At 34.0% G+C, this 15,238-nt stretch overlaps 1 protein-coding gene across 12 annotated transcripts; it reads left to right on the top strand.

Moving 5' to 3' along the window:
* On the top strand, window positions 3,217-11,090 carry LOC107630477 (pentatricopeptide repeat-containing protein At5g66500, mitochondrial). Of its 12 annotated transcripts, none has more exons than XM_016333621.2 (8): window positions 3,217-3,672; window positions 3,809-3,944; window positions 4,548-5,074; window positions 5,664-5,887; window positions 6,671-8,845; window positions 9,321-9,501; window positions 9,703-9,881; window positions 10,233-11,090. In XM_016333621.2, the coding sequence occupies exon 5, from the start codon at window positions 7,165-7,167 to the stop codon at window positions 8,653-8,655; it is 1,491 nt and encodes a 496-aa protein (XP_016189107.1). In that variant the 5' UTR covers window positions 3,217-3,672; window positions 3,809-3,944; window positions 4,548-5,074; window positions 5,664-5,887; window positions 6,671-7,164; the 3' UTR covers window positions 8,656-8,845; window positions 9,321-9,501; window positions 9,703-9,881; window positions 10,233-11,090. The 12 variants fall into 12 exon arrangements, with proteins under 12 accessions (XP_016189107.1, XP_020974530.1, XP_020974532.1 ...); XM_021118871.1 differs by having other exon boundaries at window positions 4,527-4,677; XM_021118873.1 differs by having other exon boundaries at window positions 4,527-4,677; window positions 5,659-5,887.

Below are 15,238 nucleotides of genomic sequence, written 5' to 3'. Positions count from 1 at the left end.
CAATGCAAGTAAAACACAAGTATATGCATATATACCAAGTAATTCAAATAGGCAAATTAGGCAAGCAATTACAAGTCGACAAAACATACAAACAGATAGAAGATGCATATGATGAATGCCTGTCCTACTGGCTGTGATATCACATTGTCGGTTCAACTGCCAACCCGACACATCTCCATGGAGATGTCGCCCTTCAGAATCATGATTGGGAACCCCCGAGATATGGTGCTCGGCACACCATCCAGGATTTTGTGCCTGCACACTCTCGTGATCCGAAGGGATGCGAGCGGGATACTCTTGCCACGGACCTCACATCTCAACGCAAGCAGGATGAACCACCGCCCTTACGCCGCCGCCGCTATGTCGACAGGCGGGATCCAACTGCCGTCCCTGCCGGGTGCACAGCGTCTCATCAATCTCAATATAAAAGAGTAATACAATGGTTTTCAGAAAAACATTTTTCATTATAGCATGGATCCATCATTTCATTCCGAGTCCTCGACTCATCTCAACCACTGTCAATTCAACATTTTCATTCTGAATTCAACAGAACAATCCACCACATAATGAAAAATAAAAAATCACAAACAATATTATCAGTTTTAAATTATTTAATAAGCAAATAGTTAATAAAAATAACAAGAAATTACCTTGTCTAAACAACTCAACAGCAGCATTAATATTAGGATGATAAGCTGCCCAAAAAATACAGCACACAAAAAATTTACTTAGAATAATTTTATGTCAACGAATAAGAACACTAAAATGAAATTTATTATTGACAATAACAAAGAAAAAAAAAATACAAACACGCATTAATAAAACAGAACAAAGTAAAAAAAAATAACTGAATTATGCACCTTTGCACTCTGGAATGTCAATTTCGCACGACACATCCAATCCACTAACAAGACCAATCCAAATAAAAATTAAGTAACTAATTAAAATTTGGAGTTGAAAACGAACTCGAATAGTAGGGTTAGGGTTCTAAACTAAAAGGGGTTAGGGTTTCTATATTTTAAGTTATTAGACTATTCAAACAAAACAAATTACAGGTAGGCAACAAATCATAAATAGACAACAAATCATAAATTTTCAGTGTAAACAAATGAACACAATCAAGGCACTACTATCAACATTCTTATTAAAACTACTAAAGTCTCTGTAGAAAATATAAATATAACAAAATTAGAATATCAAAACAATTAGATAATCAATGAGTGAATAGTTCAACCAAGGTCATATCCAAGTAAACTAATGATACTGATTTTCTAGGAATAAAAAAGAGGGACAAAGAAGTGTAGGGTTATAGTATAACAAATATCAACAAGGTAAAAAAAATAGAAGAAAGAAGGGAAGAAGACATACCTGGATGAAAGAGAAAGGGTAGCATCGCAGCTGACAGAGGCAAGCGGCGGCAATATCAAATGATAGAGGCATCAATTTGCAAGGGAGAACCATGGTAGAAACAAGCTTCAGTTGGACACTCGTCGACGGTAACAATGACTGGAGTCGTGGGAAGCGGTCGACGATGGCAAAACGGCAGGGGATGGTGGTGATGAGGGCTAGCGGCAAGACAAAAAGAGAAAAGGGAGAGAAGTGAGGCTGAAGATGTAGCAGAAATAAAGGGGAAGGGTTCGTGAATTCGCCAGTAACGTACATCCAGTGACCAAAACGGCACGTTTTATTTAATTACCGTACCATCGGATTTTTTCGCTCTTAAATCTGACGGTAATGATCACGCCGATTTTTTCCCCTCCAATTATTACTGGCAAATTTACTGTTAGAATCCGAATCCGAGAATAACTTTTTTACCTAACAAATTTATTACCAAATTCACTAGTAAATTCGTCGCTAACCTCCGACACTAAATTTGACTGTATTTAATGTTTTTCATGTAGTGTTTTGACACTCCAAATTATGAAAATTATTTAATATTTTAAAGGCTTTTATGTTATATTCGCTTAGCACCCAGATGCATGAATTATGTTACAGGTGCAAGATTTATGTTTTCTATGGTAGTACTTATTCTTTACAAAGGTGTGAATTATGAATTTGATAAACAGTGAATTAGATCTTTGAATATATAAATCTTTATGTGCATTTTTGTGCGAGGATGAAGGGATTGTATCTATCATCTCTCTTACAATAGTTAACTTCTCAGGACAAAGTGTACGTTTCTTTGGACGCATTTCTAATGTAAGCATTTTTTGCTCCTTTGAAGCGTTTTACATACAAAAGAATGATGTTATGCTTTTGAGGTATGATATTATGTTGTAATATGCTTCTAAAGTAGTCCGTTGAGACTTAACTTCTAAGGTCATTTTACTTTAAGTTTAGGCTTTCTTAGGTTTAGGTATTTCCAAATGTGATTACATTAAGGAAAAAAAATTCCTTAATACATTAAACATTAGATTAATAATTAAATTAGTCTTTAAAAGATAAGACATTTTTCAAATTCGTCCCTGAAAGATTTTTTCAATCAAATTGGTACTTCAAAAATTACGAATTAATCGTATATGTCTTTCAGTTACTCCACTCACAATTTTCGTCAACGATTGATGATGTGAAATGTTAACTGATAGCATACATGACACATAACATGTTCAATTAGACGTTGACTAAATATGTTTACAAAAATCTATCAATTTAGTCACTAGGTCATATTGGGAATAAGATTTTTGTAATTGGAAAAAGTGACTAAATTAATAAATTTTCATAAACATATTTAGTCAATATCCAATTAGACATATCATGTATTATATATGTTATCAATTAATGTTTTACAATATCAATCTTTGAAAAAAATTGTTAATGAAGTGACGGGAGGACAAATATGATTAATTCGCAATATCTGAAGAACTAATTTGATTGAAAAAAAATCTTTCAATGATAAATTTGAAAAATGTCTTATTTTTCAAGGACTAATTTGATTATTAACCCATTAAAAATTAGACATCATTTAATGAATATTAAATTATATTTGTATTATTATCAAAACTTAATTTGAGATGCTAGTGGGGCTAATAGTAGGACCATACCAGTTACAATAGAATAAGGTTACTTGTTTGATGAGTTTACCAGATGCTCAAACGCTGAAATCTTCTCAACAACCTACACTACAAGAAAAACGGTCTGTTGCGCACACTTTTTTCTTGTCATACTTTTATGAAAGTGACAATTAATAAGAGATTTAACCACATTTTAGATTTCATGCTTACCAAAGCGTGACTATAAAGAGAAACATGCATGCTTTTAAAGCGTGGCGAAATATTTTTCATTATCACATTTTTGAAAGCGTCCCTATTTTTTCTAACTCTTTTGACGCCCATAAAAAGCGTGGCAACAAGGTTCCCAGGACTTTTTTCAAAAAACTGTCAGAGAAAGGCTCTCGATTCACTCTACTATATTCTCCATACGTCGGCGCCCCCTTCCGTCTCTCCTGTAAACCCCTATTCCTCCCTCGGCGGTGACTCTCTCTGGCAAGGTCTCCCTCGGCGCGCTCTCTCTCGCAAACCCTCAATCGTCGCTCCTCCCTCCATCGCTCAGCACCCGCTGCCGTTGCCGTCTCCCTCTTCCACACTCGTCGCACCTCTGTTTCCTCTCTCAACCCTCCTCTTCGCCACCCGTTAGCGCCAACCGTCAGCCACGTTCAGCATTCGCAGCGCCGTGGTAAATTATTTGGTCAAATTTTTCCTTGATCTTATTTTTTGTTTTTGAATTTAATTTTTTGTTTTCAATTTCTTGGTTCTTCATATTTTCTAATTTTCCTAAACTATTTTTTTTTCTATTCTGATATTTGGTTTAGGTTTTGTTTCTAAACTTCTTGATATTTGGTTCTGTTCTGCTGCTGCTGTGGTAGTGCTCAGCTGCTGCTATGTGGTGCTGAACTGCTACTGCTTTGCCTGTTCTGTTCTGCTAGTTTTTCTACATCATATCAGCAGGTTAATTTTTTCATACTTTAAGCATTCACGGTTAGGGTTTTGATTGGTATTGATGGTTTTATTTATTTGTTCAGAGTTTCCAGTCTTTGGGTTTTATTTGGTCTAATGTTTCGTTCTTATGCAAATGTGAAAAGGGAGATCTTTTGTTTTTGGGTTTTATTGGGTTTGATGTTCTGTTTTCTTAGTTCTTACTTATTCTAGCGTTGTGTTTAGTCTGTAATTTTTTGATTTTATTTGGTTTGATGTTTGTTTTTATGCAAATGGAAAAAAGCTATTGAGGATCATACTCAGCTTCAAGAATTGAAAGATTAGTTATAAGTGTGATTAGTTCAGAAACCCGACATGGCGGCATAATGTTTCATTTCAATTAAATATACATGTATTAAAAAATGAAGATAAAAGATGCACCATGACAAAAATCAGTGTGAAATGATAGTACAGAATTGTTTTCGTATTAAACTTCATTTCTGTATTAATATTATTTGTATTGGAAGAGAATGTTCATTGAATAATTGGCTTGTTAATATATATTTCCAGTACTTCTATTTGGTTTTCATTGATTCCTACCATTTTCATATGTAGCTACTGCTCGAAAAATTACAGTGAAGTCTTTTTGGATTTTGCTCCAAGTTCTGTCTCAAAACTGAATGAGAAAGATAACTACACCAGGAAGCATTGCCAGCTCATTGTTGTCCGAGCATACATGTTGCCATTGATGCATGTCTGGTGTTTGGTATTACTATTTCAGTTGTTGTATGTTCTAAGTTTAATTTATTTTAGGCTTTTGATAGTTCTTTATCTGCTGATGCTGCCGCTGCCACCTCTTATATTTTGCCTCTGCAGCAGTGTTGCTCCACTGCTGGTGAGCCAGTCTGCTGCGGTAGTCCTTCTTAACTTAGTTTTCTTCATGCAATAAATCAATATGAAATATTGTTTATTAGAGTACTTTTAGCTTGCTATTCAATCTTAATCCAAATTATTCTATGGAGACAATAAAAGTAGTGGTTTTTACCAATATTATTGCCATGTCTTCACTTATTATGGTGTTGTTTGTTTGATCTGTTTCAAGTAGCCTCTTTTTCAACTTCTATGGAAATTCATGCCCAGTTATAGATGTGGTTGTGAGAAATGTAGGTAGCTCTTCCTCTTCTTCTGATCTTTCCATTCTTGGAAAGATTTTTCACTTGTTTTTTTATTTCTTTGTAGAGGTTAGTGTATGTTACTGTTATAATTTATATTATATTTTATATATGTTATGTGTGAATTATTCAAGATTAAAGGAGAAAAAGAGATTGATTTAGTAAGTAAAATGGAATTGATTTGACTCGTTTAAGTCACTTAAAAATTTAAACTTACTGAAGTATTCCTTTGAGTCTAATTAATTTATTTATTTGGTTAGAGTTTAGCTCATTATATGTGAGATATATAGTTCTCTTAGTACGTTAATTTATTTTTTATGTTTTCTTTTTAATTAATGATTTATAATACTCAAAACCAAGACCTTATTTAAGAGGAATAAGTGATGAACTACTTAAAATAACTATGCATTGTGGCAATCATATTTCAGTACTACTATATATTCTGGTAGTAGTTAAACTTATTACAAGAAGCAGAGTTTACAGGAACTTTGCTAAAAGAACTCATGTAGACCTTATTAACTGGCTGGTATGTCTTTGCAATTCATATTGAGAAGGACTAATGACTAATGCATTAGTGCAGAGTTGCGCTGAGAGCATACAGAGATTGCTAGAGTCGCGCTGGGAGGCTGAGAAGACCGTGAAGATATGTGAGGAAGGTGGAATCATCATCAAGGAAGGAGAGCGTGCAAGGGTTTTGGCTATTCTTTGGAAGGAAAATAGCGCCAAAAACTATGAAAAGAAGCAGAAGCAAACAAGTAAGAAGGAGGTAGGCCAAAGTGTTTACGAGCGCAAGAAATCCCTCAGGTCAGGTGCTAAGTTCTGTAATAAATGAAAATAGCGTTCTAGAATGTTAGGGATTTGGGGGGCATGGGTAAGGCTGAAATGGTGAAAGGGTTATGCAAAAAATATAAATTGGGATTCATTAGATTGATGGAAACAAAAGGGAGTGCTTTTCTTATCAGATCTCAAGTATTTTGGGCTACAAGTCAATTAGTCCCAAATACAGAGTAATTCACCTGCTGAGTTGACTGATTCCACCAAAGCCCACTACATGTCATAGACTTATAGGATGAACTATTAGTGGTAGTTGATACTTTTCTATTTATTTATTTATTTTTTAAATTTTTTGGGAGAGGGTAGTTCAATAGTTGATACACTTCAGTTCTGCTACACACAATATTTGTAGTGTTATAAATTTTCACTCACCAAAAAGCAATAGTTGAGTAGTTACATATTCTTGAAATGGAAATGATATTTTAACTCTCAATTGCTAGTATTTTAAGGGACAAAACATGTAGACTCACACCGTGTATCAAAATTAATTACACAACGTGTATATTAAATATTATTCATTAACCAATCATTCTATATAAAAATATATGTTTGATTTTTCGTTTATTGCAGCTTTGGTTAATAATTTAATATATCATTTAATTATTCTAAATTTGATTATTTGATTGAAAAAATATGTAAATATTCGTAATGATATCTAATAATAAATGAATGATGTGTTGTCCCAAGATTCAATTAGAAAAGTGATATTTCAAATATGGTGCACTAACAAGATTCCTGATGCTGCGCTTCCAGAAGGAGAAGACCATGAAGACCGCCTGAGGAACACTACTTCTACCAGAGGATCGCCGTGCCAGGTCGTCGTGGAGCTAACACCGGCGAGCTACCTCAAACACTCCCTATCATCGGTTAAGCCATCGGACCGCAGTGGAGCTCTCCTCTCGGCGTCTCTGGTCGCTTCTGGCGTGGTTTCTGATCGGTTCCGACTAGGCTCTGCAAGAGTTCCGAGTGCTACGTCGTGCGTGCTGGTGGGTTTGTTTGAGATGATTGATTCTTGGTACTGTGAACCAAGTGGCAAACGCAGCGTTGTTGTGCAATCTTCTCTCCCGGTAACTTCCTCACGGCCGAATTGACACTCTGTTTGGCCCCGTCTCTCTATGCTGGCCCTGGCTTTCGGAATTGAGATGATGGTTTGAATCTGCTGGCTGGAGTTGTCTTGTTCTTGGTTGGTTTCAAAATGCTCATTGATTCGGTACTATTTTACCTCCAAAATCAACTTCATATATAACATGTTCGATGAAATGCTCCATAGAGACATTTTCCTTGTAAACTCCCTCATCACCTCATATGTTCGCCGTGGAGACCTTGCCGCTGCATGGACCCTCTTCTGTGATGTGCGACGCACACGCTCTGACCTTGATGCACACACCTTCACCCCTGTCCTTCGTGCGTGCTCTTTGTTACCACTCTCTAAGCGTGGCAAACAAGTCCACACACACATGATCAAGACCGGTGCAGATATTGGAACTGTGGCAAAAACTGCACTGATGGACATGTATTCGAGATATGGGTATTTGGAACAATCCAAAAGGATCTTTGAAGAGATGGTTCACAAGGATGTTGTTGCTTGGAATGCTTTGCTTTCGAGTTTCTTGAGGCATGATCTACCCCTTGAAGCACTAAGTGTTCTAAGAGAAATGGGAAAGGAGAATGTTGAGCTCAGTGAGTTCACACTTTGTTCTGTGTTGAAATGTTGTGCTTCTTTGAAGGCCTTGGAATTGGGTAGACAGGTTCATGGTTTGGTGGTGTCCATGGGGCGTGATTTGGTTGTGCTGAGCACTGCTCTTATTGATTTTTACTCCACTGTTGGATGTATTGATGATTCTTTGAAAGTTTTCTATAGTTTGAAGGGTTGGAAAGATGACATGATGTATAACACTTTGGTTTCTGCGTGCATCAGGAATAGGAGGTATGATGAAGGGTTCAAAATTCTGAGCTTGATGAAGCCTAATGTGGTTGGTCTTACCAGTTCTCTGGTTGGCTGCTCTGAGAATCTGGATCTATGGGTAGGGAAACAGATTCATTGTATCACGATACGTCAAGGTTTCACTTATGAAACTCAACTGTGCAATGCCTTGTTGGACATGTATGCTAAATGTGGGAAGATTTCACATGCTCGATCATTGTTCGATGGAATTTGTCGGAAGGATGTGATTTCCTGGACATCTATGATTGATGCATATGGTCGGAATGGGCGTGGACATGAAGCTGTTGAGCTGTTTGAGCAGATGATGGAGGATGGCAATAAGGTGATTCCGAACTCTGTGACTTTTTTGTCTTTGTTGTCGGCTTGTGCTCACTCTGGATTGGTGGAGGAAGGTAAAAAATGCTTCAATTTGTTGAGGGAGAAATATGGTATTGAACCAGATCCAGAGCATTATGCATGCTTCGTAGATATCTTAGGCCGAGCCGGTAACATGGAAGAAGTATGGTCAGCATATCAAAATATGGTTGAGCAAGGTACTAAGCCTACTGTAGGAGTATGGATAGCATTGCTGAATGCTTGTAGTCTTAATCAGGATGTTGAAAGAGGTGAATTTGCTGCAAAGCATCTCTTGCAGATGGAGCCTGATAACGCTAGCCATATTGTGCTTGTATCAAATTTTTATGCAGCCATTGGAAAGTGGGATTATGTAGATGAGTTAAGAAGCATGATGAGGACAAAAGGGTTGGTCAAGGAAGCTGGCAATAGCTGGATTAATGTTTCGGCCTTCAGTTAATCTATAATGTTCTTCACTATAATGCTTGGTTAATCTATAATGTTCTTCACTATATACCATGCAGGAAAAACCACACTTGTTCCAATTTGAAGACAATTTCACAAGATGATGTTGGAAAAAAGGTCGATGGGGTGCCTGTGTTTAGTGCCCAGAACTTAGACATTGCAATTGCAACTAAAGGAATTAAATGGTGCATGTTGCTTATCTTCTTTGTTACGTATGACCCTAGTGTTATTTTCACAATTTGTTGTATGAAATTTAGTACCCATCATATGAATATGGATTTTGAATTGAAGGGTACCTCTCAATTTTTTCCCCAGAGAAGTGATTCAACAGGAATATCTCGTGTTTCTTGTGCAATTGTATGGATATGAAATAATAGTTGCTTTATCATAGCCTGTTTATTTTTGCCATTAATTTTTTCTTCTTTTTGGGTGTGTATTTTGGTTTTTGACCTTTTTGGCATTTTATTTTTCATCTCTACAATGGTTGTGAGCTGAAAATTTTTCTGTTAGGTTTGAAATTGTTTTGGTTGTTTACCCCATTCCATTATACCTAATGGTTGTAGAATATCTATAATGTATGATAAGAAAAGCACATAACAGAGTATACATTATGCTTACACTTCCTTCTTTTTCCTTTTTTCTTTATGCTGGATCTGTCAGGTATACTCCCTACTTTTTTGATAAAGGCGTGCTTGATAACATTCTTGAAGAAGCTGTTGATCAACATTTCCATACATTAATCCAAACTCGACACTTGCAGCGACGGCGAGATGTGGTTGATGACAACTTAGCAGCAGAAGTGATTGAGGAAATGAATGATAGTTTAGGGGATCCTCCAGAGGTAGGATTCATTTAGTGACATTTTATACTAGAAAGAGAGAAATTTTGTGAAGAAGAATATGATGTTGCTTATTGCATGACTCTGATATTACACAATTTTTTGCAATCATAAAAGCACTGAGTATGATCCTTCTTTATTAATCTTCTCATTTCTCTTGGAAAATTGTAAAGTTTAGTTTTTTTTTTTTCCCCCCTGTGATAGGTTCAGGAAGTCCCTAGATGAAATGGGCCATCCAAGTATACCACTAAGTGTTATTTCAAAAGCTGCAGAACTCCAGTTCCATTATACTGTTGACAAGGTAATCCTGGGTAATAGGTGGTTGCGGAAGCAACAGGCATACAACCAAAATTTCCCTATATGGTTGACTCGTTTGAGAGAAGGTACATTCCATGTTGGTTTTATCCTTTTAAACTGATTTAAAATCCAAATTCAGTGATTTCCTAGTTACGTCGATCTTATCATATATGTAAAATTAACAAATATTCGCAAGTCTGCCCAAGAATAAACAATAGTTATTCTTTCAGGTTAAATTGAATTCAGTTTATACTTTCACTTGTCGAAAGTGTGATTTAGCTTGTATTTTGAAACGCTGCTACCTTTTGGGTTCATCTACTATGGTTTTATTGTCAACAACAGAGCATAACTATTCTGCCTTTGCTGGAAATAAGTTTTCCAAGTGAGGTTTTTTATTTCCATACAGTGATTTGTAACTTTTTTTTATGGTTCTGTAGAAGTGAAGCTTCTTTGCTGAGGATTTCAGATTCAAGCAGCTGTCGTGATAACTCTAAAGGGGAAGATGATAGGAAACATTCTGAATGCATTGACTCCTCTTGTTTCAATTTGGATGATAACAATTCTACAATCGAAGACTCTCGTCCCAAATTTAGGCTACCTTTTGGTGGTTGGTTTCACCAAAAATAGCAGGAAAAAGTAGAATCCTCGAGAAAAGGGGTACACAAAGAAGATTCAGGACTGAGTCCCTTCCTTCTGAAAGTAACAATGATTGGTCTATCTACAGAGGAAGCCAACCAGATGAGCAAAGCTAGTTTGAAAAAGCAAATGGAGAATTTAACAAGAGTTGGAGAAGTCAGAGTTAGATAATGTGAGTGGTAGTGGTAGCAGTGAGGGCAGTGTAGAAGATAGAGATCCACTTTTTGTAGCAAACGTTGGTGATTATTATTCTGGTATTGCAAGAAAAGGACCTGGTGGCTGGATTCGTGGAGGAACCAACTGAAACCTTAATTTATAGAAAGACAACTCCATTTGCAGTTGCAACCTTTCAGGTAATTGTGCTCTTGTGGATATTTTTGTTTGTCTCCTTAATAAAATATAGAGAGGATTTGTTAGAAACTAACAGGTTAAAACGTTTCTGAGGTAGAAATAAACTTATAATGAGATAGAGGTGCACAATGCCACTGCATACTATGAGCTTGAGATTGGGGCTGGTCAATGTTGTAAATTATTTATGTTTTTTTCCTTGTAATCCATCAATATGTCCCATTTTGTTGACTTTTTGAGGATTCAAGTGAAACTTTTGTACCAGATGAATTGAAACTATAAATCTTAGAGACTATCGCCTTCTATATTAATGCTGTTTCGATTTTTTTTTATCAATACACACGTCTTGATAGTTATACTTACATTCATGGATGATTTTTATACGATGTCTATGGTTTATTAAAATTATTTACCTTATTAAAAGAAGAATGAAGCTTCACCCTTTTTATCTTTCAAAAAGATCCTTCCACTAACTAACTTGGATTGTTGTTCGAGTAGTTTGCTTATTTGTCTGCTTAAGTAAGTGTTGAAGATTCAAATTCTATCTTATCTTATGTATGTAGTAATTCACTTATTAATGATAAATTCTTAAATAAAATTTTGATCTAAGGTGAATTAATTCTTGGTCAATAAAAAAAAAGATTAAACAAAAAACCTTCCTCTGAGTGAATAAGAAAGGAGAATTCCCCTTGCCCAATAATACATAAGATGTGTCTTTGTTTTCAACAGCAAAAAACGAGTATTTTTCAGCTTACTTGATTAACACTCACTATAGCTATTGGTAGTGCAATTGTCATTGTAAGTTTGATCTCATGTGAAAGTGTGGAACTCAAGTAGTGGAGCATAAATATTGCATGATGATTAGAAGCACTTAATCACATGCCAGAAAACCTCATGCCTGTATCGGCTCTATTTACAAAATGGAAAAGTATAGGTAAACAATGAAAATATTAAACAATGTAAACAATAGATATATCGGATGTTCATTTTATTAGTGTACGGATGGTTATTTTAATATTAAAATTTAGAGGGTTAATTTGGAGGTATAGTGTGTTTTTATTTGATTGGTGATTGTTCATATTGTTCAACAAAGTTATTGTCCCCCTAGCATTCCCCTTACAAAATACCTTTCATAGTTTTGTTAAATGAGATTTTTTAGTGCTCCCTTATCTTTCTAGTAGTAGTTGTGATATTGAAATATAAGAAATGTTAGGGGCAGTTGTAATTTGTAGCCATCAATTAGTTATTATTAGTGTTTTTAATAGTGTGAGATTACTCATCCGACCAAATTTTAATAAAAATACTAGTCTCCTAAACTTTCTCTTAAAATATTTATACACACATTTTCTGCGTATAATTCTTAACTCATTAGAGAACTTGATAATTATGCAAATTATTTTTTTTAATTTAATCGTGATTTATCCTCATTTTAAATATATTTTACATTTTATTTTTATGCATGTATACAGTTACATATTATTTCTATATCAATAGAAATATAGAATATTTAACTTTCATTCATATTTGTAAATCGCCACCCAAAAAATACATTTAGTTACATTTTTTTTTTTAAATTACACGGTTAGTATATTAATCTTTTTTTTGTTGGCACAGAACAACTTTAAATTCTTATATTTGGTATATGGCATGTTTATGTCACCCACAATGTTTGAATCAGGCAATTTACGCAAATAAAATAAATGAACAAAACCTTTACGCAAATATAATATTGGCAATTTCCAGACGCAAATGCAACAAACGCAATTGTATATAATCCGCTACACTCTGTAGCGAAACTCAATTGCACGTAATTCGCTACAGGCTATCGCGGATTACGTTGAGGTTGCGTTACTCATAAACCGCTACACCCTGTAGCGGTTTATGCTCATATGGTGCAAGACTTATAATCCGCTACACCCTCTAGCGGATTATGAAGAGTGTGGAAAACTAGGTTGGCTTATATTTAAAAAAATTACACTTTCTAAAACCGGGTTTGTTTTGCATAGAATAAAGGGCATTTTAAGCCATTTTCTATGCAAAATAATTTTAAAAAAATGACTTAAAAAATGTTAGAAGTACTATAAAAGTTTGTAACATCTTAGTAATTTAAGTAAATACTGGTTATAACTATATTTTTCTTAATTTTTAAATTATTATTGACTATGTAGAGTATTTTTTTAATGTCCTAAGTCATTAGAACATTACAAATTTTTATAGTATTTCTAACATCTTTTAAGCCATTTTTTTAATTATTTTGTATAGAATAAAATATTTTTTTATAGTATAATTTAAATAAATTTATTTTTTTTCTCAAAAGATAAATTTTATTGGTGCAATAAAATAATAGGCCCATTTCGGACTTACAGCAAAAGAAAAATGGGAATTCCCCAACTAAGCAAATGTGCTAGATATTAACTCCTATAAAGACATGGAACGTTACTAAAAGGCGTGAAAAGGATAAAGTGAAAAAGAAAGAGTTTTTGGAGGAGGAGCGTGTTCATCAATGGAGGTGAGTCACTGCTTAAGTTTCAGACCTTGTATTAAAAAAATATTCATGAGCTATTAAAAATGGGCAAAAGAGTATGCATGAAATCCGAATTGATAGCTCATTAATATTTTAAAAAAGTCTCGTAATTAAATATTTTGTTAGCTTTTTTTAATGCATGAAATAAAATATATATTTTTTTAATTTTTAAATTATTAATTTTTTTAATCAATTATTAATTTTTTAATAAAATATATAGTTATAACAAGTATTTACCTAAATTACTAAGATATTACAAACTTTTATAGTACTCTTAACATTTTTTAAGTCATTTTTTTAAATTGTTTTGCATAGAAAATGACTTAAAATGGCTTAAAATGCCCTTTATTCTATGCAAAATAAATCCGGTTTTAGAAAGTGTAATTTTTTTAAACATAAGCCAACCCAGTTTTCCACACTCTTCATAATCCGCTAGAGGGTGTAGCGGATTATGAGTCTTGCACCATATGAGCATAAACCGCTACAGAGTGTAGCGGTTTATGAGTAACGCAGCCTCAACGTAATCCGCTATAGCCTGTAGCGAATTACGTGCAATTGAGTTTCGCTACAGGGTGTAGCAGATTATATACAGTTCTGTTTGTTGCATTTGTGTTTGAAAATTGCCAATGTTATATTTGCGTAAAGATTTTATTCATTTATTTTATTTACGTAAATTGTCCTTTGAATCACGATAAACCAAGAAATATATATCTGAAAAGTTGGTTTGGGTATCCTCGAACTCGCATCTTTTTTAAATATATTGAGCTTTTAGTTTTTTTACTATATTTGTCAACTCTCCTAGCTTAGTCTATCAATTGATATCTAAGTCATGAATATTGGACTTTCACCATCAACATATTGGTGAAGTGAGCAATGGTTAGTGACTAACAAAAAATGACAGGTTAAAGACTAATTTGTTGCTTGTCAATGGGTTGCTACATGTATGAAACGAGATTTAAATTTCCGACACTTGTTTAAGCGGACGAATGAGCTAATTATTCGACCAATTTAAGTTGGTTAAATGACATCTTTCTTGATCTATCCTAACTCAATTTAGTCAATTAGATGGTTGAAACTAGAGGTGCATATGGGGTCGGGTGAAATCGGGTTCACCTTGATCCGGATCCAGCTTTAAATAATTACCGGATAAAATTTTTGAGACCCTTATCCGGCTCTAGACTCGTGAAATTACATTATTTTTGGGCTACACTAAAACCGGGTCTCGCCTGGGTGAAGTCCAGATCTTGATAAATTTTGTCAAAAAATTATGACGCACTCATTTATAAAGAAGAAAAAAATATTTGTTATAGAGAAGTTGATAACTATACTTGAACTTGAGTTTATCCATAAATTCTAATTTCATGCTTTTTTGATCTATTTCCTAATTCAACAAATGTGATTAAAAACAAAACAATAAGCTTATAATTAATATAACATAATATTGGAATTAATTTAAAACATATATACATTTTTTCTATACTTATTGAAAGAATGAAAAAAAGGAAGTGGTATGTTTGTGAGAAAGCCTAACACTTGCATATCTTTTTATAGTTGGTTGAAATTTGTTGTACAATATCTCGTTTATAATGTAAACAATATAATTGTATTACATATCTCTTTTATATTATAAACGATTTGAGATTGACTGTATCTTATTTAGAGTGTAAACGAAATATGTGTAGTCTGCCGTTTTCAACATATTTCATTTGTACCCGTTATATTTGTTTGAAAAAATATGTCTTATGTTTACATTATAAACGAGATTCAACCAATTTCAAATTATTTATCGTATAAACGAGATAAAAAAAGAGATAGAATTTCGTAAATTCTCTACAAATGATCTATTTTAATAAATAAAATAATTAGATTACTTATTTAACAAATCTTTTAAAATATCTACTGTTACATCTATAATATCTATGTATATTACTAACT

The sequence above is a fragment of the Arachis ipaensis genome, chromosome B03 (genome assembly GCF_000816755.2).
Source record: "Arachis ipaensis cultivar K30076 chromosome B03, Araip1.1, whole genome shotgun sequence".
In the NCBI taxonomy this organism is placed as follows: domain Eukaryota; kingdom Viridiplantae; phylum Streptophyta; class Magnoliopsida; order Fabales; family Fabaceae; genus Arachis; species Arachis ipaensis.
The sequence above is the reverse complement of the archived record's forward strand: the minus strand, read 5'-3'. Positions and strand labels throughout refer to the sequence as shown.

What these genes read in the sequence shown, in the direction of transcription:
- LOC107630477 (XM_021118878.1), top strand. Translation starts at nt 7,165, where the DNA reads ATGTTCGATGAAATGCTCCATAGAGACATTTTCCTTGTAAACTCCCTC.